The sequence below is a fragment of the Chrysemys picta genome, chromosome 4, assembly GCF_011386835.1.
Source record: "Chrysemys picta bellii isolate R12L10 chromosome 4, ASM1138683v2, whole genome shotgun sequence".
Taxonomy (NCBI): Eukaryota; Metazoa; Chordata; order Testudines; family Emydidae; genus Chrysemys; species Chrysemys picta.
In genome coordinates, this window is record NC_088794.1 from 5,449,111 (window position 1) to 5,467,688 (window position 18,578).

An 18,578-nucleotide genomic window follows, 5' to 3' on the forward strand; every position below is an offset into this window, starting at 1 on the left:
CTGAGAAGATATCAGCTACAGCTGCAAACAATTAATACATTTCACGTTTATCTAACTTTCTGTTCCTTTGATTTCAAATTTATTGCTAAGGGTTTTTGAAAATTTTTCTTGAGAAGATTTTTTAATGGAAAATTGGATTTTCCATTCAACTATTTTTTTCCTTGAAATTCTCTTTTCCCTGGAAATTATCAGCTTTCCATCAAAATACCAAACTCCCCTCCTCGCTAAACCATGGCTGTGGGACTCTGGTGATGTTCCAGGGCAGTTCAGCAAGAGGAGAGACCATCATGCATCATGAGGGATGTAGTCCAGCCTGGGAGCCTGGAATATGGAAGAGATTAGTGGTGTGTGGTATCTGATACACCTATGTGGTATTTCCGAACTGAAATATTATGTTTTTAGCAAAAAGATTTTGGTGTCCACAAACAAACCCCCTCTGTGGATCAGCTCTACACAGTACCCGGCTTGCACTGAAAACAGCAGGATGAAATATACCTCTAGCCTCATACTCTGTAACTCTGGTAGAAATTGCATCATTTCATAACACAGTAGAAAAGAGAAGGCCAAATTAATCCCCTGGGCATGAGTTAAACCAAGGGTGTCTTTTGTTCACAGAATGCATTAATTAGGTGTTATGGCTCTCTGAGCTCAGGTATTCCCAGTTGCTCCAGGAATCATGTCCCATAGATCACACATCTCAGTATAAAACTTCCCGAATGCTCCAAACTGGCAGTTTCTGTCGATGGGGAAACACCACCACATCTCTCTCTCTCTTCTCAGCAGGTACGTGCGATTATCCTGAATTACAGTCACACACACGCAGACCCCATGGGGATCAGCAGGTATTGAATTCAAGACCTCCAGCACTAAAAGGCTCAGCCCCAACTCCTACCCTTCAGCTAAAGGAGCGACCTCCTTGGTTGGAAAAAATAGGCAATTACATAGTCACCGAAGTCAGTGCTTTCCACTATATCTCTGAGTTTTCATACAGGCTAAAGTAAATACCCAAAAGCTTAATTTACACTGTAAGCAAATTTACCCCAAACCGACATGCCAAGCGACTGAGCTCACCTTTCCCAAAGAGAGTAGAAAGATTGACACTCCTTTACTCTCACCGCTTCTTTAGCTAACAAATAATCTCTTCAGACTGAGACAGTTTTCACACTGATTCTCTAAGACCAGAGCCACAAGTCACTGTTTGCTGCTCGGATTAGTGCATAGGAGTGTTTGTCTGTAGGGCATGATTAACCTGTGTGTCACTGTATTTATGCAGTGTGTATTTTATCGAACAACTAAAATGACCAGCTGTGAACATCTGGATCTGTAGATTAAGCCCTTCCCTCACTGGGTACTGATGTCCATTCAGAAACTGATCTCCATTTATCTTCACTTACTTCATGACAGAGAAGAGACAGGTTTTCCGCACCGTCCACCTGCCCACATCTCTGTAGGTGTCTGAGCTCTGTTCAGAGGAGATGGAAAAGGGAAATCACTCGGAGGCGACTGAGTTCATTCTCTCAGGACTGACAGATCGTCCGGAGTTGCAGGTTCCCCTGTTTGGGGTGTTCCTACTGATTTATGGTATCACCCTGGTGGGGAATGGGGGGATGATCTTGTTAATCAAGATTGATCCCAGACTCCACACCCCAATGTACTTTTTCCTCAGTAATTTGTCTCTCTGTGACCTCTGCTATTCCTCGATAATTTCCCCTAAGATGCTGCTGAATTTCTTATCCCAGAGGAAAAGCATTTCTTACACTGCCTGCGTTGTGCAAATGTATCTCTTTTACGCTTTTTCAGATTTTGAGTGCCTGTTGCTGGCGGTGATGGCGTATGACCGTTATGTGGCCATCTGTAACCCGCTGCTCTATACGGTCACCATGTCCAGGCAGCTTTGTAAACAGCTGGTGGCTGGGGTGTATGCTGTGGGATTGGTGGATTCAGTGATATACACGTGTTTTACATTTCGGCTGTCATTCTGCAGCTCCAACATCATCAATCATTTCTTCTGTGACATCCCCCCACTGTTGGCGCTCTCCTGTTCTGACACCCGCATCAATGAGATTGTGATGTTTATTTTAGCGTGCTGCATTATAGTGAGCAGCCTTGTGACTGTCCTCCTCTCCTATGTCTATATCACCTCCACCATCCTGAAGATCCGCTCCGCCGAGGGGCGGCGCAAAGCCTTCTCCACCTGCTCTTTCCACTTGACTGCAGTGGTCCTGCTCTTTGGCACCCTCCTCTTCATGTATTTACGTCCCACCTCCAGCTATTCCATGGACACGGACAAAGTGGCCTCAGTGTTTTACACGCTGGTGATCCCCATGTTAAACCCCCTCATCTACAGCCTGAGGAACACGGAGGTGAAGGACGCCCTGAGGAAAGCAATGAATAAACTCCTAACCAATTCTTGTAGCTGTTAAACTCAGTATTGGTTTAGTGATGTGGAGTGGAAACAGGTGAATTCAATTCCCAGCCCATTGCAATGTAATTTTGCAGCGCCAATGGTAGTATTGTTCATTATTATATTGTTATTATTATAATTTGTTTGTATTCCAACAAGGTCTGCAGGCCCCAACTGAGAGCAGTGGACAAATCACGGGAAGAATCACAGGTCCAGAAAGAGAGAATGATTTTATAAGCTGGTGGCTAGGGGCACCCACCTAGAGGGTGAGATGCTCAACTTCACGTCTCTGTTCCAATTGTTATTGAATTAGTTATCCACAGTAGAACAACTTTGAAAGGAGAGATTGAGAGAAACCCAGACTGGAATAGCACATCATTCAGGGGCATATCCATGTGCATAGTGTGACAGGTTTGGTCACAGAAACCCCTATTGGGACTGTCACCTGATGTGCTGAAATTACCTCTGATCCTGTTTTCCCTGCCAGCCTGGGTCTCCAGAACTCTGCCTTGTTGAGCCAGACATGCTAGCCTGCTGCAGCACAGCCAAAGGGTCTGGGCCACACCCCCAAAACTGCAGAATTAGACTGAGACCAGCTCAGCAGGATACCTGTCTCCAGCATGCAGACACGTAGCTCCCAATGGGATCTAAACCCCAATAAATCCATTTTATTCTGTATAAAGCTTATATAGAGTAAAATGATAATTTTTCACCCTCTATATCACTGCAAGGGAGATATGCACAAATGTTTCCCCCCCCCCCCCCCCCGTTACAATTACTTACACTGAGTTTATAAATGAACAAAAGTGATTTTATTAAGTATAAAAAGTAGGATTTAAGTGGTTTTAAGTAGTAACAGACAGAACAAAGTAAGACACAAAGCAAAATAAAACAGAACACGCAAGGCTAAGCTTAATACACCCAGAAATCAGTTACAAATGTTAACTTCTCACTCCAGTTATTACTTCAGGTAAAATCCTTCTCAGGTCCGATGCCTTTTCTGACCTGGGTCCAGCCTGTTCTCACCCACCTCCTTGGTTACAGTTCTTTTGTTTCCAGGTGCTTGCAGGTATGTTTGTGGGGTGGGGAAGCTGTCACTTCAGCCAGCTGAAGACACTCATTGTTTGCCTTCCCCACTCTAAATAGAACATCCCTTTGTTTGGAATTCCACCCCCCTCTGGAAAAATACCAGCTTCAAGATGGATTTCAGTATCAGGTGACATGGTTACATGTCACTGTAAGATGCCATTGTGACGTTGCACCTCATAAGGCTTTATGGAAATATGCTTATGAATGTAAATATGACATGACTGGAATATGTTTTATGCTAGATATGCCATGTAACATATGTCAGGAAAGGTTATGTTCTACTGAATACATTCCTCCTATTTGCATGAATGTATCATTTTTTTATTCAAAGTTATGAATATTGGCTATGTACTTGTTTAATTTTAAATACCCTCAGTGAAGGAGTTGGTCAGCTTCCTGAGAAAAAAACTATTCTCAGTAAGTGCCCCATCAAGAACCACTTAAGCCAATAATAAACTTGGGGATGCCAATCCACATATGAGCTTTCTCAGGAATGTGGCTTGGGTGGTAAGGAACTCATGCATGGACATGTGACTCCAAAACTCCATTTTGTAGCTGGGATTCTATGCAGGGACAGGGAGGGGTGTCCACCCCAAAGGATACCTTAAAGAAACTGGAACAAAGGATAGTAACCACAGGGGGTGTGAGTGATTGCTGGACTCAGACTAGAAGGAGACTAGTCTGTAAAAGAAAGCTTACTAGAACACCACTGAGGGTGAGGTTTTATCTGTATTCAGTTTTCTTACTGTATTAGGCATAGACTTGCATGTTCTATTTTATTTTGCTTGGTAATTCACTTTGTTCTGTCTGTTACTACTTGGAACCACTTAAATCCTACTTTCTGTATTTAATAAAAATCACTTTTTACTTATTATTTAACCCAGAGGATGTATTAATACCGGGGGGGGGGGGCAAACAGCTGTGTATATCTATAAGTGTTATAGATGGTGACCAATTCAAGAGTTTACCAGGGTAAAACGGATTTATTTGGGGTTTGGACCCCATTAGGAGTTGGGCATCTGAGGGCAGGTCTTCACCACGGGGGGGGGGGGGGGGGGGCGGATTTAAGATGCGCAAATTCAGCTACGCGAATAGTGCAGCTGAATTCGACATATTGGAGCCGACTTACCCCGCTGTAAGGACGGCGGGAAAATCAACCTCCGCGGTTTCCTGTCGACGGCGCTTACTCCCACCTCCGCTGGTGGAGTAAGAGCCTCGATTCGGGGATCGATTGTCGATAATTCGATCCCCGAGATGTCGATTTCTACCCGCCGATTCAGGCGGGTAGTGTAGACCTAGCCTGAGTGTTAGAGACAAGAACACTTTTTAAGCTGCTTTCAGTTAAGCCTTCAGCTCGTGGGGGACGTGGTTCAGACCTGGGTCTGTGTTTGTAGTCGGCAAGTGTGTCTGGCACAACCAGGCAGGGTTCTGGAGTCCCAAATTGGCAGCTAAAGCAGGGGCAGAAGTAGTCTTGGCACATCAGTTGGCAGCCCCAAGGGGGGTTCTGTGATCCAACCCGTCATATTCTTCCTGGGTTGGCCCACAGGTACAAAGGAAGGCTTGCAGGTTAACAGAGCCATTTGCAGTTCATTGATTCTGAAACACCCTTAATGGCCTCCACTTAATATGTCTACATCAGTGATACACGTTTATATCTTATTCTCCTAACTCCAGACATAGAACTAATACATGTAAAGAAATGGGATGAACACACTTAGTAGACTATAACCTTTATAATGGTATGTTACATGGGGCACTTAGCATAAAGCATATTTCAGTTATGTCATATTCAGAAACATATTTTCATAAAGCATATGGAGTGCAATGTCACACATAGCTTTGCCCAGCACTGGACAGAAGGGGGAATTGAACCTGGAGCTTCCACCTCACAGGTGAACACCCCAACTATTCGGCTAAAAATTACAAGGGGAAGGACCCCCGGCACCTGAATCCTCCCCCCGCACACACACATTGTTCTGGGACAAAGCTATTAGGAGTATTTGTAACACATTTGTGAATAGTTTCAGGTCAATCCAAACGGTATTGTTTTTGACAATAAATTATTAGTCCAGAAGAAATTCACCCATTTCTAGACACCTTTTCGTCGCAACACTGGGAAATTACTTAAGGAGACATTTGGAGAGAAGACCAACAAATAAAGTGGAATACATTCACCTCAGTTTTGTATCATATTAAAATTCCTCAAGTGAGAGACAGCTATCCAGGCCAGCTGATTCTCTGGCCCTCGGTGTTCCATTTCCACAAGGAGAGACACAGTACTAACATTAATTGCATGTGCTGTGCACACCTGTTGTCCAGGGAGCAAAGATGCTCCAGGGAGTAAATCTCAAAGTCATCAAAGCCAAATTTAACCTCTGCCACCCAAGGAAGCAGCTACAGAGGTATTAACATTAACATTGGTGGGGTTAGCAAACAGGGAAAGATTCGACTGTATGTCTGATTTTAGGGTTCTGAGCAGGTACTGCTTCCGTCCTCAACTCATTGTAAATGAAGGAAGGAAAAACAAAGAGGGACCACCAAGTCATGGGCAATACAATATATATATATATATATATATATATATATATATATATATATATATATATATATATATATATATATATATGACTCACAAGCAACATTATAGGCAAGCATCTACAGGGTATTTAAAACGGAGATGTTAAAGGGAATCTGTCTAGATCTCCTTTTAACTTTTCTGAGCTTACATAAGAAAATATTTAATATAACCACATATATAATTAAAAGAAACTGAGTAATCAAGAGTACCATGATTGGATGATGCATAATAATCCAGGCTGCATGAGCTTCACCTGCATTAGTGATGAAGATACCTTCCCACCAATGTAACGGCGTAGATTAATCTTTCACCTTCTTAAAGATCCTTTTAATTTTATTTACACAATGATGGACTGTAAGCAAAGTTTTTAAGCCTTCTGTTCTCAGGTTATTAATGTAGTAGGCGGACTGTTTGTGATGCAATAACTTTCTAACAGCTTCCAAATTGGCTCCAATATGTATGGGCTCTATATGCTGATATAATGGGTATTCTGATTGGATAACTTCTGTTTCTATGTCGTGCAATGTTAGGTTCATATCACATCCTGTTAAACTGAATACTTGACATAAACACATATTTGCCATGAAATTATTGGTTATATTATAAAACTTATTTACAACAAACATTGGATATAAACTTCTTATACAAATACAATGTTTGTCCACCTGTACTATGGCTGACTTGTTGTCCAATGAATGGTGGTGTAATTCATAATTGCATGTCCCTGATAAAGAATTTAAACACACTTGGGCCTCCACCCATATACCTGAGGTACAAGTATATACCAATCCTTTTTGTTCCGTGCACGCTTCTAGATTAATAGGTTTATACTTTTTGTCTTTAAGGTGCACCCATTTACTTTCCTCTATAGGTATCAGCAAAGGTCGATTGGTGAAAATTCCTAGCGGAATTAGAGGATGGATATTTTCCTCTACAGCGGACTTTAAGGTAAGCACAAGGGCTATAATGGTTTTATTATGGGAATAGTAGGTAAAATTAACAAGTTTCCACCATTCAGAATGCCTTTTCTCGAAATCATTAGAGTTACTTTCAATTATTCTGTTTAATTTCAGGGGCATATTTCCTTTTAAACTATCTCTTATGATGGATTTTGCCACATCCATTGACCATTGTTGAGCCTCTGTGCAGGTAAGTGCCTCAGGCAGATTCGATTGTAAAATGCCGAGTGCCCCCAATATTGTAGGTGGTCTTCTTCTTGGATGTTTAGCCAATGAAGTAGGATATCCACAATATCAAATTTGGTAGTTCCTAACCTCATCAATGCTGACGACAATGGCTCCGATAATGTTGATGCATCATAACCTCGGTCCCCTATTCTTTTAGCGAGGAGGTTCTGATTAATAGCGTTAATCACTCCAAGTCCGGCTCCTACACCTCCAAGCACCATGGCTACTATATCTCTTTTCTTTCTTTGTTGCAAAGAAGATGGTAAAATACCCTTTAACCATACTTTCCATCCCATCAATAAAGGTGTTACGAAGGGTGGACATGGAAGATGTAATGGAATGATGGATATCTGTATAGGCATTATAATTTTCTTTAAGACAAACTGAAGCTCTATAATTACAGTTCTCAATACGTCCTTTTTGATGACAAAAGGTCCTACGTAGGAGGCATAGAAGTCAGACACTGTTACAGGAAAAATAAAGTTAGAATGCAACTTGTGCCTAACTTAACAAACAATGTAAAATTCAAAGCAAAAGTTCTATCCCCAGATGCTTTCAGCAATCTTATTGACCAAACTGCTCAGCTCAGGACCCCTTCCCCAGTCCAATGACTGCTTTCTTTATCCCTTCACATTCAGAGAGAGAGAGAGAGAGAGAGAGAGAGAGTGGTTTATTTTATAATCCTATCCCCCTTTTGAGAAACATTTCCACCTGGTTACCAGGAGACAAAATATCTATGTGCAAGGATGTTTCCCTTCTGCTTTTTCCTCATCTTTTTGAGCTTGTTTGGTTTCAATTCCTGCTTTATAACTCTGTTTACTGCTCAATACAAAATTAAGCAGAGAACACATTTATTTGTTTAAGATAGACTTGATTGCCAACCTCAGTTTGAAACGTATTAATAAGAACTTAAGAACATACGAATGGCCATACTGGGTCGGACCAAAGGTCCATCTAGTATTCTGTATCCTATCTTCCGACAGTGGCCAATGCCAGGTGCCCCAGAGGGAATGAACAGAACAGGTAATCATCAAGTGATGCATCCCCTGTCGCTCATTCCCAGCTTCTGGCAAACAGAGGCTAGGGACACCATCCCTGCCCCTCCTGGCTAATAGCCATTGATGGATCTATCCTCCATGAATTTATCTAGTTCTTTTTTGAACCCTGTTATAGTCTTAGCCTTCACAACATCCTCTGGCAAGGAGTTCCACAGGTTGGCTGTGCACTGTGTGAAAAAGTACTTCTTTTTGTTTGTTTTAAACCTGTTGCCATTAATTTAATTTGGTGGCCCTAGTTCTTGTGTTCTGAGAAGGAGTAAATAACACTTCCTTATTTACTTTCTCCACACCAGTCATGATTTTATAGATCTCTATCGTATCCCCTCATGAGTCATCTATTTTCCAAGCTAGAAAGTCCCAGTCTTATTAATCTCTCCTCATATAGAAGCCATTCCATAGCCCTGATAATTTTTGTTTCTCTTTTCTGAAACTTTTCCAGTTCCAATATAACTTTTTGGAGATGGGGTGACCATATCTGCCTGCAGTATTCAAGATGTGGGCATACCATGGACTTATATAGAGGCAATATTACATTTTCTGTCTTATTATGTATCCCTTTCAAAATGATTCCCAACATTTTGTTCACTTTTTTGACTGCCGCTGCACATTGAGTGGATGTTTTCAGAAAGCACCATACAATGTAATCCTATAACTTCACATACAATGTTGCCACACATATTTTATCAGGACAATACTGATCAGCAAATGATACATTATAATGCATACTATAAAAAGCCAACAAAACAAAAAAAAACAAAAAAATCCACACAAACAATTCCACCCCACCACAAGCTACACTCTCCCAAATACAAGACAAAAAATCAGCTATTCAAACATATGAAACATAGAATGCGAGAGAACTACTGTCTGTGAAGCATACCAAACAGGTGTAGCCACACCCATAGCCCTATGTAATCAGTAGCACAATCAGGATAAATTCCATGGGAACAACCCCTAGATTGCACAGTAACACCCTTTAAGTCTATGGAAATGTGAACGTATTCTACTGCCATGAAACTCTTCACTCCCATTCCTCCCACCTCCGAAGAAATACACAGCAATAGCTCATAGTGTTTAACCTGCTCCCAATTGGTACATAACCTGGGGACCCAGCTGCGGAGGGGACCCAGCAGGAGTTAAGATGGATTAGAATCTTGTTTACGTCTGGTCTGGTCTCTGTGAAGTTTGGATCTACCTCCACATCCCAGACAGTGCATGAAAAAGGCCTTCCAAGGGGACCTAGGACAGGGGACACATTTAGCAGACCCAGTGCTCCTGACAAGTGATTTGTTTGGGGAGAGGCATTGGCAACCATTAAGGCCAGACCTTTGCTATCTGGTATAGTTTTGGCTCTTCAAAGTACTCCCATTGACTCATAAGTAGTAAGCAGCACTAGGTTTGGTGGAGGTGCTAGGTGTTTTGTAGGATAAAGACCTTATTTGCAAGCTCTTTGAATTAGGGATCTCTCTGCAAACTCCAAAGCCATGTGTTAATGTCCTGCAGGGCGTGTAAAAACGTAATGAGTCAGTCTACTCCGAGTTTTTAACTTGGTGACACACACAATGTGAAACCAGGAGAACTTCTCCTGTTTCTACTGGGCTCTGTTGCACTTGCACTGAGTGGATCCTAAACACTCAATTAAAATACCCATCATCAACCACTTGATGTTTTATTTCCCTTTGTATTTTCAGTGTTGTCACTTGTTTCTGTGTGGCTTTGTTTTGCTGTCTGTGTCGCTTTATTACTTATTTTTACTGTTCTGTGTGTGTGAAGTATTAATCAAATTAAGAGTTGACATTCCTGAGAAATTGTATAATCCCGAGTGAATGCCTTTTACTCTCCTTTTCAGTATCAGAAACTATTGTATTAATATTTGGGGTGAGAGCATTTCTAGTTGACTCATAAATGTATTTAGCATCTTAAAGCTGAGCTCTGTGTGCAGATAATATGCATGCAAGGGGGATGGTTTTGTGAACGGCAGAAGTCCGTAGCATGCTAGTGTTTTGGCAGATGCTTCATTTTTCGAGAGCAGCTTTACCTGAAGATTTAATGGTCTGTGGTAGGAGTAAGTTATTTAATTGGGCCTCTGGTGCATATTTTTTATGCTTTCACTTAATGACCACAATTACTTTGTTTTATTTATATACCTGTTTTCAGTACGCCACATTTTGCTGTGTTTACTAGCTTGAGTTGTTAGAAAGGATGATAAAATACATGTACTCCAAGGGCAGTGTTGATTTTCTCTTTTTTTTATTTCATATTACATAAGCATCTTCAGAGGTGCACCTTGTTAATTATCCCTTGTTTTAATATTCTTTCTTCTTCTTCCATACCCATGAACTTTTAAAAATATATATGATATCTAGGTTTAGTATGCACAATAAATTACCTCGATATTGGTGCTGCACATAATAACATTCTATCTGCACATGAATGGAAAAAATTAGAGGGAACATTGGTCATTTCTAGCTTTACAGAGAAACACCAAATTAACAATGGAGGGCAGATGGCTGTGGTCTCCTCCTGAGCTCCTCTGGTCATCATGTGGTCTCCATCAAGCACAATGCGTGAACCTATCTTTCCTACTTTGGGGAGTAACCTAGCAAGGGAAGGACATAGAATACCATGGTGATTGGCATCCGATAGATAGATAGATAGATAGATAGATAGATAGATAGATAGATAGATAGATAGATAGATAGATGATCTGTAATACTCTTACATGTCTTATAGCTTTTACATTTCACCTATTGGGGTCAGGTCAATGAGGTGATTCTGAAACAATTAGTACGTTTCAGCTGAATCTAACTTTCTGTTCCTTTGATTCCAGACTTGTTGATATGGCTGGTTGGAAATTTTTCTTGAGAAGTTTTTTTGATGGGAAATTGGATTTTCAATTCAATTATTTTTTCCCTGAAATTATCGTTTTCCTGGAAATTATAAGATTTCCGTCAAAAAGGCCAAACATCATCCCTCCCTAAACCATGGCTGTGGGACTCTGGTGACCATCATGCATCATGGGGGATGTATTCCAGCCTGGTCCATGGAAGAGATTGGCGGTGTGTGGTATCTGATGTACCCCCGTGGTATTTCCAAGCTGAAAGGTTAAGTTTTCAGTCAAAAGCTTTCAGTCTCCACAAACAAATCCCCTTTGAGGATCATCTCTAAGCAGCACCAGGCTTGCTCTGAAAGCAGCAGAATGAAATCTTCCCCAACCTCATACTCTGTAACTCTGGTAGGAATTGCATCATTTAACAACACAGTAGAAAAGAGTGGGCTGAATTAATCCCCAGGGCATGAGTTACACCAACGGTGGCTTTTCTTCACTGAGCACATTAATTAGGTGTTGTGTCTCTCTGAGCTCAGGTATTCCCAGTTGCTTCAGGGATCATGTCCCATAAATCACAAATCTCAGTATAAAACTTCCTGAATGCTCCAAACTGGCAGACTCTGACGATGAGGAAATGCCAACACAACTCCCTCTCTCTTCTCAGCAGGTACATGCGAGTGTCCAGTATCTGAGTCACACACACATACAGACATCATGGTGATCAGTGTCTGTTACAGCTGTCCCCCTGCTGCATTCGTTTTCCCCCTCTCCTTTCTGTTTGTGCTGAGTGGCCCCCCCGCCCCCCAGCCATGGAACTGACCAAAGTCACAGCCTGGCCCTGCTCATGGAAATGGCTTGTGCAGACTGACTGGAGCCACTGCTCTGCTCAGGGAGGGGGGGGGGGGGGGCTTTTGGCTCCTTTGTCTAGCTTCTTTGTTCGGACCCGGCTCGGTGTAGGGAGCTCTGCCCAGGTATGCAAGACCTAAGGTGGCCACATAGCTGAGCATATGAGTCATACCTGTGACTCAGAACTTGCCCATGTCCTGTGCCTACCTGCAGTTTCCCTGCCTTCTCTCCTCCCCTGGATTAAGGGGAACCAATCAGAGTTACTGGCGGGAAACTGCCTGAGTTTGCCCTTAAAACCGGACATTTTCTGATCAGACCCCCGGAGAAGGTCCTTGCTTTGCCACCTGGTCTGATCAGCTAGGGGTCTTTGGGGGGCCCTCTCCCTGCTCTAGTTTGTTTTTGAGTGTACCCCCATTTTTAAACTCCCCTCCCATGAACAACGAATTTGTGCCTGGAGATCTCCTGATTTTTGTAAGCGAATCGAGTCCTCTCTGCGTCCTCTGATGCTGAACCTGCTGTTCCTGCTGCTGCTTTGGGGATTGGTAAGGAAAAACCTCTTGCACACACCCCTTGTTCTAGCTGCTGGCTTCCTTTCCCCAGCAGGCAAACCCAAGCTAACTCCTTGGTCTGTATCTGTAATCTGCTTCTAACTTCGCAGCGCCTTTGCTGCTAGAAATAAGCCTGCTTGTAGCCACCACTAGTTGAGCCCCCCCCTCCCCCCTTGGAGCTGTATCCTGGGCGCACACCACTCTGCCCTCTGGAACTACCCCTAGTATAAGGTGCACCCATTAGGTTAGGTTTAGCCTTTAGTCTAGATAAATTGTAATTTCATTTTGCATAGCTGTGGTTAAGTTAGGTTTAGAAACTTGCTTACATTGTACTCTGTAAGTTAGGCTTAAAGAATTGTTGCATTGTGTTTTGTTACTTGCTAATTTGTGTAGTCTTGGTTAAGTTAAATCATAGATAAGATTTTGCTGTGTTCTGTATAACTGTCTCTCTGCTGTTTAAACTTGCAGCCTGTCTCTCTCTCTCTCTCTCTCTCTCAATCCCTTCCCCCACGTGCTCACCCCGCTCCTACTGCTGCCAAACCTCAATTGTATTACTGAAGTCTAGCATAAAACCCCATTGGTTACCCTTTTTCTCTCTAACACCCCTCACATTTTACATTTACACTACTGTGACACATTTTTACCTAGAGTTGTTGGTTATTTAACACATTTTACCTATAACAGTTAGTTGGTTATATGCTGCTGTGACACACCCTTTACACAGAAATTGTTAGCTACCTGTTACATTTATACTTCAGTGTTAATTGGTTACCAACTGTAGTGTACCCCACTTTATTGTACCCCACTATTGAAACCCCCTACCCTATTTACTAAAAGAAACCCCTCCCCAATTGTCTACCTTAACAAACCCCGTACCCCTCACTATTGAATTTTCCCTGTTTTTGCATTTTCTTAATAAAGTTTATTTTGCACCCCACCAGTGCAGTAGTTGTCCCCCAAGATCCCCTACCTGCTGGCAGGGTCAATCAGCAGGTATTGAATTCAAGACCTCCAGCACTAAAAGCCTCAGCCCCAACTCCTACCACTTCAGCTAAAGGAGCGACCTCCTTGCTTGGAAAAAATAGCCAATTACATAGTCATCGAAGCCAGTGCTTTCCGTTATCTCTGGGTTTTCATACAGGCTAAAGTAAATGCCAAAAAGCTTAATTAGCACAGTAAGAAACTTTACCCCAACCTGACACTCCTTTACTCTCACCCCTTCTTTAGCTAACAAATAATCTCTTCAGACTGAGATGGTTTTCATCCTGATTCTCTTACAGCAGAGTCACAAGTCACTTCCTGCTCAGATAAGTGAACAGGAGTGTTCCTCTGTGGGGCATGATTAACCTGTGTGTCACTGTCTTTATGCAGTGTGTATTTTATCGAACAACTGAAATGACCAGCTGTGAACATCTGGCTCTGTGGACTAAGCCCTTGCCTGAGCGGGTACTGGTGTCCATTGAGAAACTGACCTCCATTTATCTTCACTTACTTCATTACAGAGAAGGGACAGGTTTTCCGCACCATCCACCTGCCCACATCTCTGTAGCTGCCTGATATCTGTTCAGAGGAGATGGAAAAGGGAAATCACTCAGAGGCGACTGAGTTCATTCTCTCAGGACTGACAGATCGTCCGGAGCTGCAGGTCCCCCTGTTTCTGGTGTTCCTACTTATTTATGGTATCACCCTGGTGGGGAATGGGGGGATGATCTTGTTAATCAAGATTGATCCCCGACTCCACACCCCCATGTACTTTTTCCTCAGTAATTTGTCTTTCTGTGACCTTTGCTATTCCTCGATAGTTTCCCCTAAGATGCTGCTGAATTTCTTAGCCGAGAGGAAAAGCATTTCTTACACTGCCTGTGCTGTGCAACTGTATCTCACTGTCATTTTTGCAGATGTTGAGTGCTTCTTGCTGGCTGTGATGGCGTATGACCGTTATGTGGCCATCTGTAACCCGCTGCTCTATATGGTCACCATATCCAGGCAGCGTTGTAACCAGCTAGTGGCTGGGGTGTACGCTGTGGGGGTGGTGGATTCAATGATATACACATGTTTTACATTTCGGCTGTCATTCTGCAGCTCCAACATCATCAATCATTTCTTCTGTGACATCCCCCCACTGTTGGCGCTCTCCTGCTCTGACACCCGCATCAATGAGATTGTGATGTTTACTTTAGTGTGCTGCATTATAATGAGCAGCCTTGTGACTGTCCTCCTCTCCTATGTCTATATCACCTCCACCATCCTGCAGATCCACTCCGCCGAGGGGCGGCGCAAAGCCTTCTCCACCTGCACTTTCCACTTGACTGCAGTGGTCCTTCTTTTTGGCACCCTCCTCTTCATGTATTTACGTCCCACCTCCAGCTATTCCATGGACACGGACAAAGTGGCCTCAGTGTTTTACATGCTGGTGATCCCCATGTTGAACCCCCTCATCTACAGCCTGAGGAACACGGAGGTGAAGGATGCTCTGAGGAAAGCAATGAATAAACTCCTAACCAATTCTTGAATGTGTTCAACTCAGTACTGGTTTAGTGATGGGGACTGGAAACAGGTGAATTCAATTCCCATCCCATTGCAATGTAATTTCTCAGAGCCCATGGTCGTATTGTTCATTATTGTATTGTTATAATAATTAATTTGTTTGTATTGTTACAAGGTCTGCAGGCCCCAACTGAGAGCAGTGGACAAATCACGGGAAGAATCACAGGTCCAGAAAGAGAGAATGATTTTATAAGCTGGTGGCTAGGGGCATCCACCAAGAGGGTGAGATTCTCAACTTCACATCTCTGTTCCAATGGCTATTTAATTAGTTATCCACAGTAGAACAACTTTGAAAGGAGAGACTGAGAGAAACCCAGACTGGAATAGCACATCATTCAGGGGCATATCCATGTGCATAGTGTGACAGGTTTGGTCACAGAGACCCCTAATGGGACTGTCACCTGATGTGCTGAAATTACCTTCGATTCTGTTTTCCCTGCCAGCCTGGACCTCCAGAACCCTGCCTTGTTGAGCCAGACACACTAGCCTGCTGCAACACAGACCCAGGCTCTGGGCCACGGCCTGAAAGATGCAGATCTAGACTGAAACCAGCTCAGCAGGATACCTGTCTCCAGCATGGTGACACCTAGCTCCCAACGGGATCTGAACCCCAAATAAATCTCTTTTGCTCTGTGTAAAGCTTATACAGGGTAAAATGATAAAGTAAGTCACAAAGTTAAATAAAACAAAACACCCTAGGCTAAGTTTAATACACTCAGAAATTAGTTACAAATGTTATCTTCTCAATCCAGTTGTTACTTCAGGTAAAATCCTTCTCAGGTCCGATGCCTTTTCTGACCTGGGTCCAGCCTGTTCTCACCCACCTCTTTGCTTACAGTCCTTCTGGAAAAGTACCAGCTTCAAGATGGAATTCAGTATCAGCTGACATTGTTACATGTCACCGAAAGACGCCAGTGTGACGTTGCAACCCATAAGTCTTTATGGAAATATGCTTATGAATGTAAATATGACATGACTAGAATATGTTTTATGCCACTATGCCATGTAACATATCTATGCAAAGGCTATGATCTACTGAATACATTCCTCCTATTTGTATGCATGTATCATTTTTGTATTCAAAGATACGTATATTGGTTATATACTTGTTTAATTTTAAATAGCCTCCGTGAAGCAGTTGGTAGCTACCTGAGAAAAGACTATTCTCAGTAAGTGCCCCGTCAAGAAACACTTAAGACAATTGGAGACACCAATCCACATGTGAGCTTTCCCAGGAATGTGGCTTGGCTGGTAAGGACCTGAGTCATGCATGGACATGTGACTTGCCCATGTGACTCCAAAACTCCATCTTGGAGCTGGGATTCTACACAGGGGGAGAGAGGGGTGTCCACCCACAAGAGAAACTCTATTTAAACCCTTGGGAAACCCTCCATTTTGTCTTCAGCTGGTTCACGAGATATCCTTTGGGGGTGGAGCGGCTACCTGAAAGAAACTAGTAAAAAGGACAGTAACTACAGGGGGTGTGAGTGATTTCTGGACCCAGACTAGAAGGAGACTAGTCTGTAAAAGGGACAAAGCTATTAGGAGTATTTGTAACACTTTGTGAATAGTATCAGGTCAATCCAAATGGTATTGTTTTTGACAATAAATTATTAGTCCAGAAGAAATTCACCCATTCCTAGTCACCTTTAAATAATTTCCCAGCATTGGAACACAAAGCAACATTTGGAGAGGTGACCAACAAATAAAGTGGAATACATTCACCTCAGTTTTTTATCATATTGAAAAAACGTCACAGGAGAGACAGCGATACAGACCAGCTGATGCTCTGGCCCTCTGTGTTCCATTTCCATGAGGAAAGGCACAGCAACAACATTAATTGCATGTCCTGTGCACACCTGTTGTCCTGAGAGCAAAAATGCTCCAGGGATCAAATCTCAAAGTCATCAAAGCCAAATTTAACCTCTGCTGCCCAAGGAAGCAGCTACAGAATTTTAAGGGTGACATTGGTGTGGTTAGCAAACAGGGAAAAATTCGTCTCTAAGTCTGATTTTAGGGTTCTGAGCAGGTACTGCTTCCGTCCTTCTCAACTCATTGTAAGTGAAGGGAGGAAAAACAAAGAGGGACCACCAAGTCATGGGCAAACAAGTCAGTTTCAGAGCACTTCAGCCTTTAATTGAAAAGACAGTGAGCCATTTATGGGAGGGGAAGGAAGGAATTATCCTGAGAGGAGAAATTTCAACTTTTCTGAACATATTTACCTATCAAAAGAAGGAAAGAGCTTTACCAAGGGAGGGAGAAGAGTGACTGGAAAAGGAGAGAAAATAGCTTTAATAGGAAAGGGGAAAACTCCCCCATCGATTCAGGGAATGTCTATACTAACGCCATTACGTTGATTCAGCTATGGTGTGCAGCAGCTCCATAGTGTAGATGCTTTCCACATTGATGGAAAGGTTTTTCCTTCGATGTAGTTAATCCATGTCTCTGAGAGGCAATAGCTAGGGCAATGGAAGAATTACACTGAGGGTCAGCACACGTTAACTGCCTCGCACAGGGTGTGAAAAGTTTCCCTGCCCTGTGCGACAGACCTCTGTTGATCTAATTTTTAAGCATAAATCAGGCCTCAGGAAGCTGCCGATGGAAAAGACCAGTTGGGAAATCCAGTCCTATCTCCCTGACAGGGCAGCAGAATCCCCTTCGGTTCTTTTTGTTCAGGCTAGTTGGAAATATTCCAGCTGTCCCAGCTTCCCAGTAGAGATTATTCTGCATTCTGATTGAGCTCAGTGTCTGGCTGTGTGTGTGTAGTGGGCACTCCGTGTATGTATGTGCGTTTGGTGTGCAGTGGGCACTCTGTGTGTGCATGTGGTAGGGGGTACAGTGGAGCTGAATGTCAAGTCTAGGCAGGTGTGTGTCTCTTGCCCTGCCCAGTGCTCAGGCTGGTGTCCCCCCTCCTCCCAGTGCAGGGCTCCTTGTCAGGTCAAAGAATCATAGGACTAGAAGGGACCTCGAGAGCTCATCTAGTCCAGTCCCCTGCACGAACTTCGTGGCAGTTCGAAGTATTATCTAGAACATCCCTGACAAGTGTTTGGCTAACCTGCTCTTAAAAGTCCCCAGTGGTGGAGATTCGACAACCTTCCTGGGCAAGTTATTCCAATACTTAGCCACCCTCACTGTTGGGATGTTTTTCCTAATACCTATATTATTATAAGTTTTTCCTATACACGCCCTTGCTGCAATTGAAGTCCATAGGTCCTTGACCTATCTTACCTGCATATAGTTTTTACTGTATGAGGCTTAGACTTGCGTGTTTTAAGTGAATTACCAAACAACGTAAAATAAAACACGCAAGCCTAAGCCTCATACAGTAAAAACTATATGCAGGTAAATCTCACCCTCAGAGATGTTCCAATAAGTCTCTTTACAGACTAGACTTCCTCCTAGTCAGGGTCCAGCAATCACTCACACTCCTTTGTACCAGTTTCTTTCAGGCATCTTCTTGGTGTGGAGAGGCTATCTTTTGTGCCAACTGA

The 18,578-nt window shown here is 42.9% G+C and overlaps 1 protein-coding gene across 2 annotated transcripts; it reads left to right on the forward strand.

Annotated features, from left to right (window-relative positions):
- Positions 1-1,475: 1,475 nt before the first annotated feature.
- Positions 1,476-15,957, forward strand: LOC135982856 (olfactory receptor 5W2-like). 2 transcript variants are annotated; one of them, XM_065591232.1, is made up of 2 exons: positions 1,476-2,066; positions 14,114-15,957. In XM_065591232.1, the coding sequence occupies exons 1-2, from the start codon at positions 1,476-1,478 to the stop codon at positions 15,050-15,052; spliced, it is 1,530 nt and encodes a 509-aa protein (XP_065447304.1). In that variant the 3' UTR covers positions 15,053-15,957. The 2 variants fall into 2 exon arrangements, with proteins under 2 accessions (XP_065447304.1, XP_065447305.1); XM_065591233.1 differs by lacking the exon at positions 1,476-2,066 and adding an exon at positions 12,316-12,534 and having other exon boundaries at positions 14,043-15,957.
- Positions 15,958-18,578: the final 2,621 nt, after the last annotated feature.